The following is a 12,560-nucleotide window of genomic DNA, read 5'->3' as shown; positions in this document are numbered from 1 at the left end:
ATTTTTTTTTTTTTGTAGCTTTTAGATATGCATGTTGTAATTAAGAAGTATTGATAATCATATCATTAAAAAACATATATTCATATAAAAAATCCTTGTACACCTCCTCAAGGTTATAAGATTCAAAATCTCTAATTAAAGTTTTAACGAATTCTAATCATTCTTTCACATTTCTCAAAAGTTACTCCCTTCGTTCTAAAATATACTATTTTCATTCTTTTTTATTTTTTGGGTATAAGGAAACAGCCAATCAAACATGCATTAACTTAAAGCGTAGTTTTATAAATGCTTTAGATTTAAATTGAATTTGACTTTTGAAATTAGTCAAAATTGAATTTATTGATAAAGAGTAACTAGATTTGTTTATATAAATGAATAATATACATCATCATAAGATGTACATTTAATTTATATACCAAAGCCCTACGCACATTTACTTAATTTTTGGTACGGCTAAGGACAACATTTTCAGTTGAAAATTGCCACTTGTTTAATTCTACAACTTTCATCGCGTTGAATTTTACTATATAAATTTTACAAGCCAATTATATAATATTCTGTTTGAGATTTTCATAATAAAAATAATCTATATGATGATAAAGACGTTCAAATTGCGGACTTATGTGGAAACACGTCATTCCAAGCTTACAAATTATTATTTGATAATTTTAAAATGTAACATTTTAATTACCAGATAATGGATTAACTTGTTTGATTTGAACTTTGAAAATATTTATGATAACGCAGATGATATATCAAATAACTGAACATGATTTAATTAGTTGTATTATCTAACAACTGGTGGTTATATGTTGAGCCAACCACAAATAACGTGTTATACCATATGATTTAGGTTCAATAAGTTACAAAGGGTTGACCTTAAAACTCTAACAAGAAAATAGTCTTTGCACTGTTAACTTATAAATTATCTTGCAAAATTATTAATTTCATGTACTCCATTATATTTTCCATGAGTCATTTTTTTGTACTTGATTATCCAGTATTTATCATATACACTATGGTACACTAAAATATTTTTTTCGGTCCTCTCGTACTAGAGAAAGGTCCTCAGAGAAAGAATATTTTTCGATTTGTTTTTCTTATATTTCTTCGTCTTGCTAACGCAGTTAACCAACATAGCACAATACATATATGTATGGCATCATGAATAGCCAGATTTGAAGTATAATTAGGATAAGCTGACCTAGGTTTTGTTAATTATATTAAAGATAATAGGGGTAATAATGAAAGTCGAACCTACACATATTATGTAGAGGATCAATAAACTACTAGACTATTCCTAGGTTTTGTTAATTATATTAAAGATAATAGGGGTAATAATGAAAGTCGAACCTACACATATTATGTAGAGGATCAATGAACTACTAGACTATTAAAGCTTTTTTGGTTGAGTAATATTGCAATACTTCAGTTTTGAGCTAAGTTAAATTTTTGAAAAATGTTGTAATAAGTAAGGAATTTTATTCTTATATGAGTCAACGATATCTCATTATATTTTAATAATTTAAATAAAGAGGTTGTGAAAGCTTTACCAAATATATATATTATTACGTGAATCAATTGAAGTCACTTGGAATAATTGTTATTCCTTTGCTTTGTTGATGAATAATATACTTTATGTTACAAAAAGAAAGAGAAATGGAAATATATAAGAGGAATTTATAACTACTATTTCCTTTTTATGGGTTTGGAAATGATATAAATATACATTACATAATATACTTGCATTCTTTTTTATGACTTTATATAAACGTGAGAGGATATTATTCAATGCTTTTGACAGCCACATTTACATTGACATTGACTTGTTGATTTTGACCTTATTGGCTAACCTATGGTGTATTATTGGTATACCCTTTTTTATTTTTTGGCTTCAAATATTGGCAATACCAAGTTGTCAAATATTTTATTAATATATACACCAACACTTTAATCAAGTTGTAAAAATTGTAGAGAATTTTAAACATGTCTTAATTGTGTTACAGCCATAAATTTGTCTGGGTTTGGCTTCTTTCAGCTCCATGGACTGTGGAGAACTAGTCCAGAAAATGGCAAAGTGATGACAGCCATGGAAATATAATAAGTGAAAATGACAATTTTTTTTTCCTTTAATTCACTTCTATTTTTTATTTTTTCTGGTTATGAGATGTGGAGAAATTAAACCTCCAGTATTTGGATTTTCTCTTTGATTCTTTTGACAGCTATACCTTTAGATTTGTCCAGTTGATGTGGACATTTTATTGGAAGACTCTTAATTTGATTAATTAATGTAATAAAGGTGGACTTTGAACTTAGATAAATTAGATGCATCCCCTAATTCTCCTCATTAAATAGTTAAGTAAAATGGTTATTTTATACTCCTTTTGTTTGTCACGACAATTAAATAATGTTTCAAGATACACATTTTAAAATATATTAAACAGGGTGGATCTAGTATTTTGTCTCTTGATAAAATCAATTAATAAAATTGAATTAACAAATTGCAAAGTCAAAACAGATACACTTGAGCCAAATAAATGGGAATTTAGGAGTTCAAATTGAATAGTTTGTCTCTTCCAATTTCCAAAGAACATTAGTAGTCTCTCCTTATTGATATTGATGGAGTGAAGTAGCAAAATGAAGATATTACTAGTAATAAGATTAGTTTAACAGAGAAAATAATTTTTCTTGCAAAAAGATATAAAAATATGTGGTCATACTAATCGTAAAGCTAAAATTAGTTTCTGAAATGTTCAAAAACAAAAAAGAATGTAATATTACTTGGCAAATTGCAACCAGAGACATGATGAAGTACTTTTGCATTAGTTGAAGCTTAAAGTGTGCCTTGTCTCATAATTCACAAAATTAAAAAAATAATTATATTTTCATGTATTTCCCAGTTCACAAAAAGGTCCATAATGGAAACACAAATCTTATTTGAACAAAAGGGTAAAACGTATTTTGCTTCTTTTAATTATTACATTTTTTTTGTTTTTGGTTTAGTGAGTACCAACACAACTTGTTCTAGAGTAGGTAAGCATCTACTAAAGGTTGAAACAACGTGAAAAGTCATTAGCTCGCACAAAAATAGTAACTCCTTATTAATAGACTTTTAGAAATACTTTCTTTAAAAAATCAAAATCAAATTTATCACTTGGATTCATGTCGGGGCGATCTACTACGTACAAAAGTCATCTATTTGGTGAGAAAATTGGTGGAGCAATATCGAAAAAAGAAGTGGGAGTTACACTTAGTACGTACGTGTGCATTGACTTTGAGAGGGCCTGCGAGAAAGTTTCGAGGGAAGTCCTTTGAAGATGTCTGATGGTTAGAGGTGTACCGATGACTTACATTAGGGCGATAAAGGGCATGTATGATGAAACTAAGATGAGAGTTAGGACGATAGGATGAGACGCAGAGAATTTCCTTGTGGAGATGGGTTGCACCAGGAATCAACTCTTAGTTCTTTCCTCTTTGTTGTGGTGATAGATGTATTGATGTGGAGCATTCAAGATGAGGTATCTTAGTGTATGCTATTTGCAGATGACATAGTATTGATTAATGAGATGCGTAGCGGTATGAATGATAGGTTAGAGGTGTGGAGACAAACTTTGAAAGTTAAAAGGGTTTATGTTGAGCAGGGCCAAAATGGAGTATCTAGAGTGTATGTCATAGAGATGGGGATGTTGAGATAGTGGATGCGTAGACATACTAGGTGTGACTGAATTAGGAATGAGGTTAGTCAAGATAAGGTGGGATTGGCCTCCAAAGTGGATAAAATGGGGGAAGCGAGATTGAGATGGTTTGGACATGTGATGAGGCGAGGTTCAGACGCCCCAGTGAGGAGGTGAAAGAGGTTGAATATAGTAGGTACGAAGAGGGGTAGAGGTAGGCCGAAAAAGTATTGAGGTAAGGTGATCGATTCGATAGGACATGACGTATATTTAGGTTACGGAGGACATGACCTTAAATAGGGGATATAAGGATGCATATTAGAGTAGAAGGTTAGTCAGGTAGGAGTATCATCGTGCGCCACAATCTGGTCGCTTAGGGTTTAGCTGTAGATATCTATCATTATTGTTGTCCATTATGCTTCATTATCGCACTATTTTGTGGCTGATTAGTTGTCATATTTTCTTCACTGTTTTCCTCTTCTTTATCCTGGATTTGCTACACTTAAATCGATGGTCTTCCGAAAACAACCTCTTTACCTCTTTGAGGTAGTGGTAAGGTCTGCATATATTTCACCCTCTCCAGACCTCACTTGTGGGATTTTACATTGTATGTTATTGTTGAAATTTCTATTTTACCCATATTATTAACTTTAAGTCACCTCATAACTTCATCTATTATCGTTCCTTAAGTAGCGTTTCGCGTGAATACTGGACAGGTAAAAACAGACGTAGGGAATAATATAGTCTTGTATCAAAGTTTAATATGGAGAGATAGCGAAGCCATATGGATCATTGTGTGTGTGGGCCGAGAAAGCCCAAATCATATGAGGAGCTAAAGTAGGCCGGCCCAGCTAGAGTGTAGAGCCTCCCTACAAAATAGAAGAAGCTTGCGTTGCATTGTGGGCCGGTCTCATCCTCCTCCTGAAGAAACCCTAGTAAGTTGCCTTTACTGCTCTCCCTTTCTTTCTTCCTTCCTTCCTTCCGTTCAAATAGTAGTTGAGGAATTGTATTGTTTGTGTTGCAGCAAAGTGTAAAAGTAGCAAAATGTCGGAAAAAAGGAAAGGAAGAAAAGAGGAAGTGGTTACCAGGGAGTACACCATCAATCTCCACAAGCGCTTGCATGGATGGTATATCTATATCTAGCTATCTATTTTCTCCTTAACACTACCATTTTTTTAGTTCAATAAAGCTGATTACTTTTGTCAATTTTATGACTACTATCTGAAGTGGAACTTTAGTTACCTGCTGCTTGGTTAACTGTTTCCTTTAGGGCATTTGCAAACTAGCATGACTGACTGAGATTTTGCTCAACAGTGGCATTTTATTCAAGGTGCTGTTAGGAAAAGAATGTTGAAATGCTTCATTACTATTCTACAACCTTAATTTATCACTTTAATATTTTGGCCAATTGGAATTTCTGGAATGAAGTCTGTTCAGATGTTTCATATTATTGCTATGGTTATAATCTATGTCGTGTGCCGGGTGCGTGTCGGATTCCCCAAAAACAATGTATTTTTGGACAATTCGACACAGGTGCGGCATCGTAAGTGAAGAGTTCACTCAACTTAGGTTATAATAATTTCATTTGTCATGTGTTGTGAGTGATTTTTTGTAGCTAATTGATCGAACTATTGTTATTTTCGTAGTGTTTTTGGTGTTCTCATTGTTACTGTGATGTGTCCTTTGTAGTTTTGTTGATGTATCCCTCGTTGTTCTCTTCCGTGAAGTTATGACCTTTTTTGAGTACAACTATACATTTCGGTATCCTAGACCGGGATTATTAGCTTTAGTTTTTGGTGGGTAAGGTTAGTCTGTCGATATTTCCTTTTGGCTTGGTGGAACTGTTAACAGAGATACTCCGTCTTAGTATATTTGCAGAATGCAATGCTTTGGTAACAGTATTGTATTGTACCAAAAAACATATCTTTTGTTTGAAAAGAGTCGGGTTGGAGTATATATTCAATAGAACTAATTACTTTTATCAATTTTGTGACTATCTGAAGAAAATTTGGTCCTCGCTATTTCGTTCATTTACAATCAGTTATCTGCTGCTTGCTTATCTTTTATGCTTGTTATGTAAGTGCTTGATAGTATGGCTGCTTTTGGATTTCTAGGATATGACTAGCTGCTTCCTTTTGCTCATTCGACAAATATGAGCGCTGAACCTAAATGATGTAAAAAAAGACCAAGTTGACCAAAATAATGGACAAAAAAAGTTTATGAAAACTGCCTATAGCACTACTAATTTAGTGCTCTTTATGACTTCCATCGACGGATGTGACTTCCATTGACGGAACGGGCCTTAACGGCCGTTAAAGCATTATAACTCCTAAAAAGTCCATCACCGTCTTCTTTTTCAGCGGTTCCACATTCAATATAGTGCACTTAATATTTAGTGTGCTATTTGGTTATTAGTTAACTGAATTAATTCCCCACCTTGTGGGAATACACTGGACATGTTGTTTTTGTTGTAGGTAACTGAATTAATTTCCTAATGTAAACAATTCTTTTAACTGAATTAGTGCGATATATTGCTCCACTGACTTTAATGGCCGTTAAGGCCTGGTCCATCAATGGAAGTCATAAAAAAATTTATTATTTTGATCAACTTCGTCTTTTTTCACGTCATTTAAGTTCCATGCTCGACAACTATGATAACAGGTTAGTTTGTGCATGAGTGAAGTTTGCTAAAAATGTGTGGACAGTGGCGAAATTGTGAACTAGTGTAAAAAGAAAAGCGGAATAGTAAGTAAAGAAATACCCATTTTATTCAAGGTGCTGTTAGGTTAAGGAAAAGAATGTTGGCATGCTTCATAACTATATTTCACCAAAATCACTTAGGCCAAGCTTAATTTATCACTTTAATATTTTGGCCGACTGGAATTTGTGGAATAGAGACCGTTCAGATATTTCATGTTCTTGCTATGCTTTTAATAATTTCAGTTGTTGTGTGTTGTAACTGATTTTTGTGTTGCTAATTGATCAAACTATCATTATTTTCATAATGTTTTTGGCGTCCTCATTATTAATATGATGTGTGCTGTTTTTTTTTTCAAATGAATCGCTCGATGCTCTTATGTGAAATTATGACCTATTTGAGTACAACTAAACATTTCGGTATCCTAGACCAGGATTATTAGCTTTATCTTTTGGTGGGGGAGGTTTGTTGAGATTTCCTTTTGGCTTGGTGGTACTGTTAACAGAGACATTCCATTTTAGCATGTATGCTGCTCCATGCTGAGTAGTGGTCTAACGTTAGAATGCAATGCTTTGGTAACAGCACATTCAAGAAGAAGGCTCCCACAGCCATCAAGGAGATCCGGAAGTTTGCTATGAAAGCAATGGGCACAAAGGATGTCAGAGTGGACGTGAAGTTGAACAAGCACATCTGGAGCAGGGGAATCCGAAGTGTCCCAAGGAGGGTCAGAGTTCGTGTTGCTCGCAAAAGGAATGATGACGAAGATGCAAAGGAGGAGCTCTACTCATTGGTTACTGTAACAGAGATCCCACCAGAGGGATTGAAGGGGCTTGGCACCAAGGTCATTGAGGATGAAGATTAAGCTATCAATAGATACATGATTTGTTTGAGAATGATCAATTTTGTTTGGGAACTTCATTTATTCTTGGACTATTAGATTGTGTGCCTTGGGCATACAAGATCCACTTATCTGCGGTGTATGACCATGAAAGTATTTTTGCTGATTTCTAGATTTTACTTGGTGTATCTTGCTTACGGTATTATTGGATATTGTTGATTTCTATTGTATCTATTTCTTTTGCTGTTCCTTGTCCAAATTGTTTTATTTTGAGTCGGGGTCTATCGAAAACAACCTCTCTATCTCTCATGTAGTGGTATGGACTCTGTACATTTACCCTCCCCTTACTCCCACTTGATGGGAATATACTGGGTATGTTGTTGTTGTTGCACTAGGCTTTGGTTGTGCTTTATATGGTAGTGTCTACATGGGTTAAATGTTGGGTGCTTGTGCCAGCTAGTAAGCCTTGGAAAGATTTGTAAAAGTTATGGTGACTAAAGTCCAGACATCCAACCACCCAACTAGAGTTAAAACGAACTGGTCATGAACGACAAAATTAACTTCTTTGCTCAACTCGATCATTGCACAAAGGAACTTAGCTTGGTTGCTAGACATTGGTCTTGTAGCTGTAAGAATTGTAGTTTGGCTACTAGATATCTACTTTTTTAGAAAATCAATTAACATTTTGGAAGCTTCTTATTACAATCAAATGACCAACCTATATTTGCATATCTTAGCAGACAAGTTCATGTACAAGGAGCCTAAAGAAGTTCTGAATCCCAATAACAAGTAACTTGTGTAAGGAATGAGGTCGGTTTATATGCAAACAACAAGCACAAGATTCACCATTTCGTTGATTGACATTTAGCAGCTTTGCTACCATCATTGAGGTAAGACTGGAAACTCCTAACAACTTCCTCATATGTTGGCCTCTTGTAGTCTACAGCCTGTCATTGTTTAGGACCAAGTTAGTGCTTTGACGTACATAAATATGTATCAAGTTTAAAACTGGCTAGCCACTCCAGGAAATACCTGCTCAATTACTTCTTCTGGTCTTGCCCACTTCCACTCTGAGAACTCTGCTTCTGCTTCACCTGTTGCTAAGTTGATTTCACTTTCCCCGTTGTTAAATCTCATAAGAAACCTGCCAGCCACAAAAAAAAAAAAAAAAAACTCCTTTTTATATGTTATAAACAAGTATATCATAGTTAACTTCAATGTTTCCGGAAAAGCTACTATGCATTCACAAGAATAGAAATGTGTCATTTTGGTTGAACACTAGACAAAGCTTATCGACTGCAATTGTACAAATGATGGATAAATCAAAACATAACCAAGTAAAAAGCAGCATCCGTGCTGATTAGTTCGAGTAGTTGGTATGGTGTGAAAGAAATTGATGCAGAGTCTCCGTTTCACAAAAGCAGAAGGGGAAATGTAGAACTAATTGCAGGTTTCTGATTTACCATAACTAACACCTACAAGTAATTACACTGTTAGCTCCCTATGCTGCAAAGACCCTCCACTTGACATACTTGTGTCGAATGAGTTCTGACATGGGTATGGGTACTTCGACTGCAAGTACCCGTATGGGATATCTACACTGTTATCAAATACAAGTACCCGTTTCCGGGTAGATGCAACATAGTTAGCTCCTGGGAATAGAGGAGTCGGGAAGTATTGGACTCAAGCCACTGCCCACATAAGCTCCAAGCAAGTCTCCACATAAGTCTCCAAGCAAGTGGGTTCAAGTTCTATATACTGCTCTCACCCTCCATGAGTCTTCATTAGTTGGGTTGACATAATTCAATAGAGGATAGACTAAGATGTAAATTTAAAAGATAAATTTTCCTAATACCATCTTGGTGCATGATTAATACAGAATGACGCATCGGATGTAGGTGAATTCCAAAAAAGACCACTTCTCCCAACATGAGATATGTTGTCATCATTTCATATTTCTAATGCCCACAGCTTAAGGGAAAACAGAAGAACGCTATCTTTTTCCAGTGAAGGAAGAGGATGAGTATAAATATCTACACAAATGCATGTGAATAAGCAAATAAAGAGAGTGAAAAGAGTAGGATTAGATGGACATTTTAATTTTGGTGACGAATAATGAGTTTAACTCAATATATTTTCTGATCCACCTATGTTATCTACTTTTATAAGGCTTAACCGATACATGGAAGAGGACTTGGGGCAGCAACTTGAAACATTGTTTCATAGGCGAAATAATTGATGATGCACGCATACAAGGACGTTCCTCACAGAAAAAGGCGGTTTTTTATGGACAAAATGTGCCACTGAGCTCTATTTTTGGAATTAGAAGTTCCAGAAAAACTTTTTAATGGAGAAACACACTTCTTTTTGGAGATATATTTTGCTTTAAAAGAATAAAGCACAATTATATCAAGAAAATCATAGGATACCTACCATTTCTGTGCCTGTCCATGCCATTCTCCTCCCCAAAGACGGTTTACTTTGGCCTTTACGGCTGGTGGGAAGTCATAGGTCAACCATTGTGGAACCTGACAATACGAAACAGCCATTATAAATAAATGATTTGATCTTTTGAGCTTTTGAACGCCAAGGTTTCATGTTTCTTGCTGGATAAATGCTTTGGGACTAGAGGGTGATTAATATTTAACGTGATAAAATCTAGACATATATATCTAATCAATGAAAACTTTTCACAGTAAACGGACCTCTGCAATTATTTCAGCTGATGTTATTCCAGTTTCCTCCCGCAATTCCCTGATGGCAGCAGATTTAGGGTCTTCTCCGTCTTCAATGCCCCCCTAATCCAGCAAAAATCAAATTAATTACCACAAGATATCAGTTTGTTAGATTTCTAAAATACTTGGCAACTTGGTGCCACAACTTAGTTTTAACAAATACACGCAATTGATATAACTCTATTGGTACACTCCGTATCCTGAACCTCCGGCTTTCAAAATTTAATACACCGTATCCTTGTATATCTAATCAAGGCTAGAATATAACTCTATTGGTAGAAAAGACGGTGGCGAGCCACTTTCTACAGTGAATAAATCAATCAGGTGTTAAAAGTAGAAAATACATTAAATAATAATGTTACCTGTGGCATTTGCCATGCTCCGGGTACATTCAATCTGGAAGCCACAAAGACCTGCAATTGCATCAAAACCAGGTAAGAGCGCAGTTGTTACATACTTACATTTATTAAAGATACCATTTAACATTATTCATTGTTCAAAATATAAGTGAAAGTAATTATCTAATTTATGATTACGTGTATTGGATGTAAATGGAGACGGAAAAGAAGGAAGCTATAACATGAAATATCTGATCAAGTGAAAACAAAATTCATCCGATACTTGAAAAATTAACCAACACGGAACTGTCTTAAGGAGAGAAAATCATAAGTACATCAAAATTTTGAAAATGTCATTAGTTGGGAACTGTATGAGGTGAAAATGTAACATATACACTCTATAGTTGCAAAGTCATTCCCTTTAAAACTTAACTACTTTATAGCCTGAGATATACTGTTTTTCTGCTATTTGGAATTAACTTTGTTTTATGGAACAACAACACAATGACAATCGGAGGATTTTTTTATTTTTTTTTTCTGCTCCTCATTATTGATTCCTTCAATTGAGCTGCTCCGTTCCCCATCTTTTCTCATTCCAGATTACAAACAAGATTTAAACCACAATCGACTTCAGTCTAAAAACGTTCTAGCTCAACTTAACATACTGTGATGTGTGTGTTCCTTTATTTTTTCTTATAACCGTGGTGTCCGAGCCTTCAACTATTCCATGGTAAATCTATAAACAAAAATCATTTTTTTAATGAAAATTCTTCATTCCTGGGAAGAGGAAGAAGCAGATAGGACAAAGGCCTTCTCTTTCCATCCGCTCTTCCCCGATATGTTTCACCTCCCACCAGCAACAAGTATCAAATAACCGTGACCTCTGTCCACCAAGACTAGGTCAAAACGGAAGAAATCACATAATATTATTTGACTTTGCTTGGATTTAAACATGAAGCCTCGTGGTTCTCAACCCAGTTCATTGACCACGAGGCCACACAATTTTCTTCCTCCTGTATGTTTTGGATTTGTTCTAGTTTTAGTCCTTTGTTTCTAACTCAAGGGTTATCACTCTGTCAGCTGAAGGGCTAAAGTTTCTCCTATTTGACAAATTAGAAGGGTAAATCTACCATATACTAAAATTCAAGTAAAAAATCCTCATATTTAGCATCTCTTAAAAAAGAAGTCTTTTTGTTTTTCAGAAATTGGAGATAGATAGAGATTAACTCAAAGGATAGTCACTGTTTTTATTCATTAAACAAACATAAATATCTCCAATAACCCAACTAACTAAGGAATCTCAATTTATTACCCTTTTGATGCATTTTTTAGTACTAGCAACAGTCACATATATGATTATATAATAAACTTGTAAACATCAAATATTAATTTTAGAAACTCCATAACTGTTGCTCAGATCCAAGCTGCAGAAAAACCATCACATGACAAAAGAACAAAAAGACTTTAAAACACACAACCCGCTAATTGATGAGAAAGCTATATAGTCAAGACTCAACATCAAACACACACAAAAAAAAAAAGAAAAGAAAAGTTGTGAAGTACTTGCAGGTTTAGGCTATATATATTATTTGTAGTAGTAAAAGAATTGAATTATTAGTACATACCAAATTATCATAATTGATGAGACAAATTCCTACGTTGGGACGATAACCACAAGGAAGATTCTCCATTCTTGTGTAATGTTTCTTCAACAAAGTCAGAACTGAGAAGTTTGAGAGAGAGAGAAAAAAGAAAAAGAAGATCACTATCAGAAAGAGCTGCAATGTTGTTATGATAAAAAGTCAAAATCTGTACAACTCCTATTTTTAATAAAGTGTTTATGCATTTAGTGGAAGGAATGAGGTGATCATGACGGACTTCCTTTCTTTTTTTCTTTTTTTTCATGAAAATTCGACTAATTTAGCTTTCTTTTCATCAAAATTTTTATATCCAAACTCTACATCAGCATATTTTTAGTTAAAAACATAACAATCTCATTCATTATACCATATAATTAGTTCATCTAATATAAATATTAAACATCGATAAGAAAAATAAATTGATTTTGGCATTTCATTAGTATAGTAGCAATAGTGTTGTTCAGATAGAAATGAAAAAAGAAAAGGGGTTGAGAACAAAACAAAAATATTAGTGAAAGTTAAAGTTTTCTACTATACAAAAGTGTCAATCATTTTGAATGTAGTAAAGAAATAATGTGATATAAAATAAATATGAAAAATCTCAAAAATAGTCTGTTTTGTTTGTTGTTGTTATTTC

The 12,560-nt window shown here is 34.1% G+C and overlaps 2 protein-coding genes across 3 annotated transcripts; one reads left to right on the top strand and one right to left on the bottom strand.

Moving 5' to 3' along the window:
- Nucleotides 1–4,475: 4,475 nt before the first annotated feature.
- Nucleotides 4,476–7,440, top strand: LOC107847954 (60S ribosomal protein L31). Of its 2 annotated transcripts, XM_016692572.2 has the most exons (3): nt 4,476–4,609; nt 4,699–4,801; nt 6,955–7,440. In XM_016692572.2, exons 2-3 carry the CDS (start codon nt 4,719–4,721, stop codon nt 7,232–7,234), a joined length of 363 nt encoding a protein of 120 aa, XP_016548058.2. In that variant the 5' UTR covers nt 4,476–4,609; nt 4,699–4,718; the 3' UTR covers nt 7,235–7,440. The 2 variants fall into 2 exon arrangements, with proteins under 2 accessions (XP_016548058.2, XP_047255228.1); XM_047399272.1 differs by lacking the exon at nt 4,476–4,609 and having other exon boundaries at nt 4,630–4,801.
- Nucleotides 7,441–7,833: 393 nt separating this feature from the next.
- LOC107847953 (nudix hydrolase 25) lies at nt 7,834–12,560 on the bottom strand. Its single transcript, XM_016692571.2, has 6 exons — nt 11,909–12,560; nt 10,308–10,358; nt 9,916–10,008; nt 9,644–9,738; nt 8,243–8,354; nt 7,834–8,157 (listed from the first exon to the last, which is right to left on the bottom strand). Exons 1-6 carry the CDS (start codon nt 11,972–11,974, stop codon nt 8,053–8,055), a joined length of 522 nt encoding a protein of 173 aa, XP_016548057.1. The 5' UTR covers nt 11,975–12,560; the 3' UTR covers nt 7,834–8,052.

Source organism: Capsicum annuum, chromosome 11, assembly GCF_002878395.1.
Source record: "Capsicum annuum cultivar UCD-10X-F1 chromosome 11, UCD10Xv1.1, whole genome shotgun sequence".
NCBI classification, from domain to species: Eukaryota; Viridiplantae; Streptophyta; class Magnoliopsida; order Solanales; family Solanaceae; genus Capsicum; species Capsicum annuum.
The sequence above is the reverse complement of the archived record's forward strand: the minus strand, read 5'-3'. Positions and strand labels throughout refer to the sequence as shown.

What these genes read in the sequence shown, in the direction of transcription:
- LOC107847954 (XM_016692572.2), top strand. Translation starts at nt 4,719, where the DNA reads ATGTCGGAAAAAAGGAAAGGAAGAAAAGAGGAAGTGGTTACCAGGGAG. An exon ending in CACAAGCGCTTGCATGGATG is followed by an intron (nt 4,802 to 6,954) that starts GTATATCTATAT and finishes CTTTGGTAACAG; the next exon opens with CACATTCAAGAAGAAGGCTC.
- LOC107847953 (XM_016692571.2), bottom strand. Translation starts at nt 11,974, where the DNA reads ATGGAGAATCTTCCTTGTGGTTATCGTCCCAACGTAGGAATTTGTCTC. An exon ending in GAGCATGGCAAATGCCACAG is followed by an intron (nt 10,009 to 10,307) that starts GTAACATTATTA and finishes TTGCTGGATTAG; the next exon opens with GGGGGCATTGAAGACGGAGA. An exon ending in CAGAAGAAGTAATTGAGCAG is followed by an intron (nt 8,158 to 8,242) that starts GTATTTCCTGGA and finishes AAACAATGACAG; the next exon opens with GCTGTAGACTACAAGAGGCC.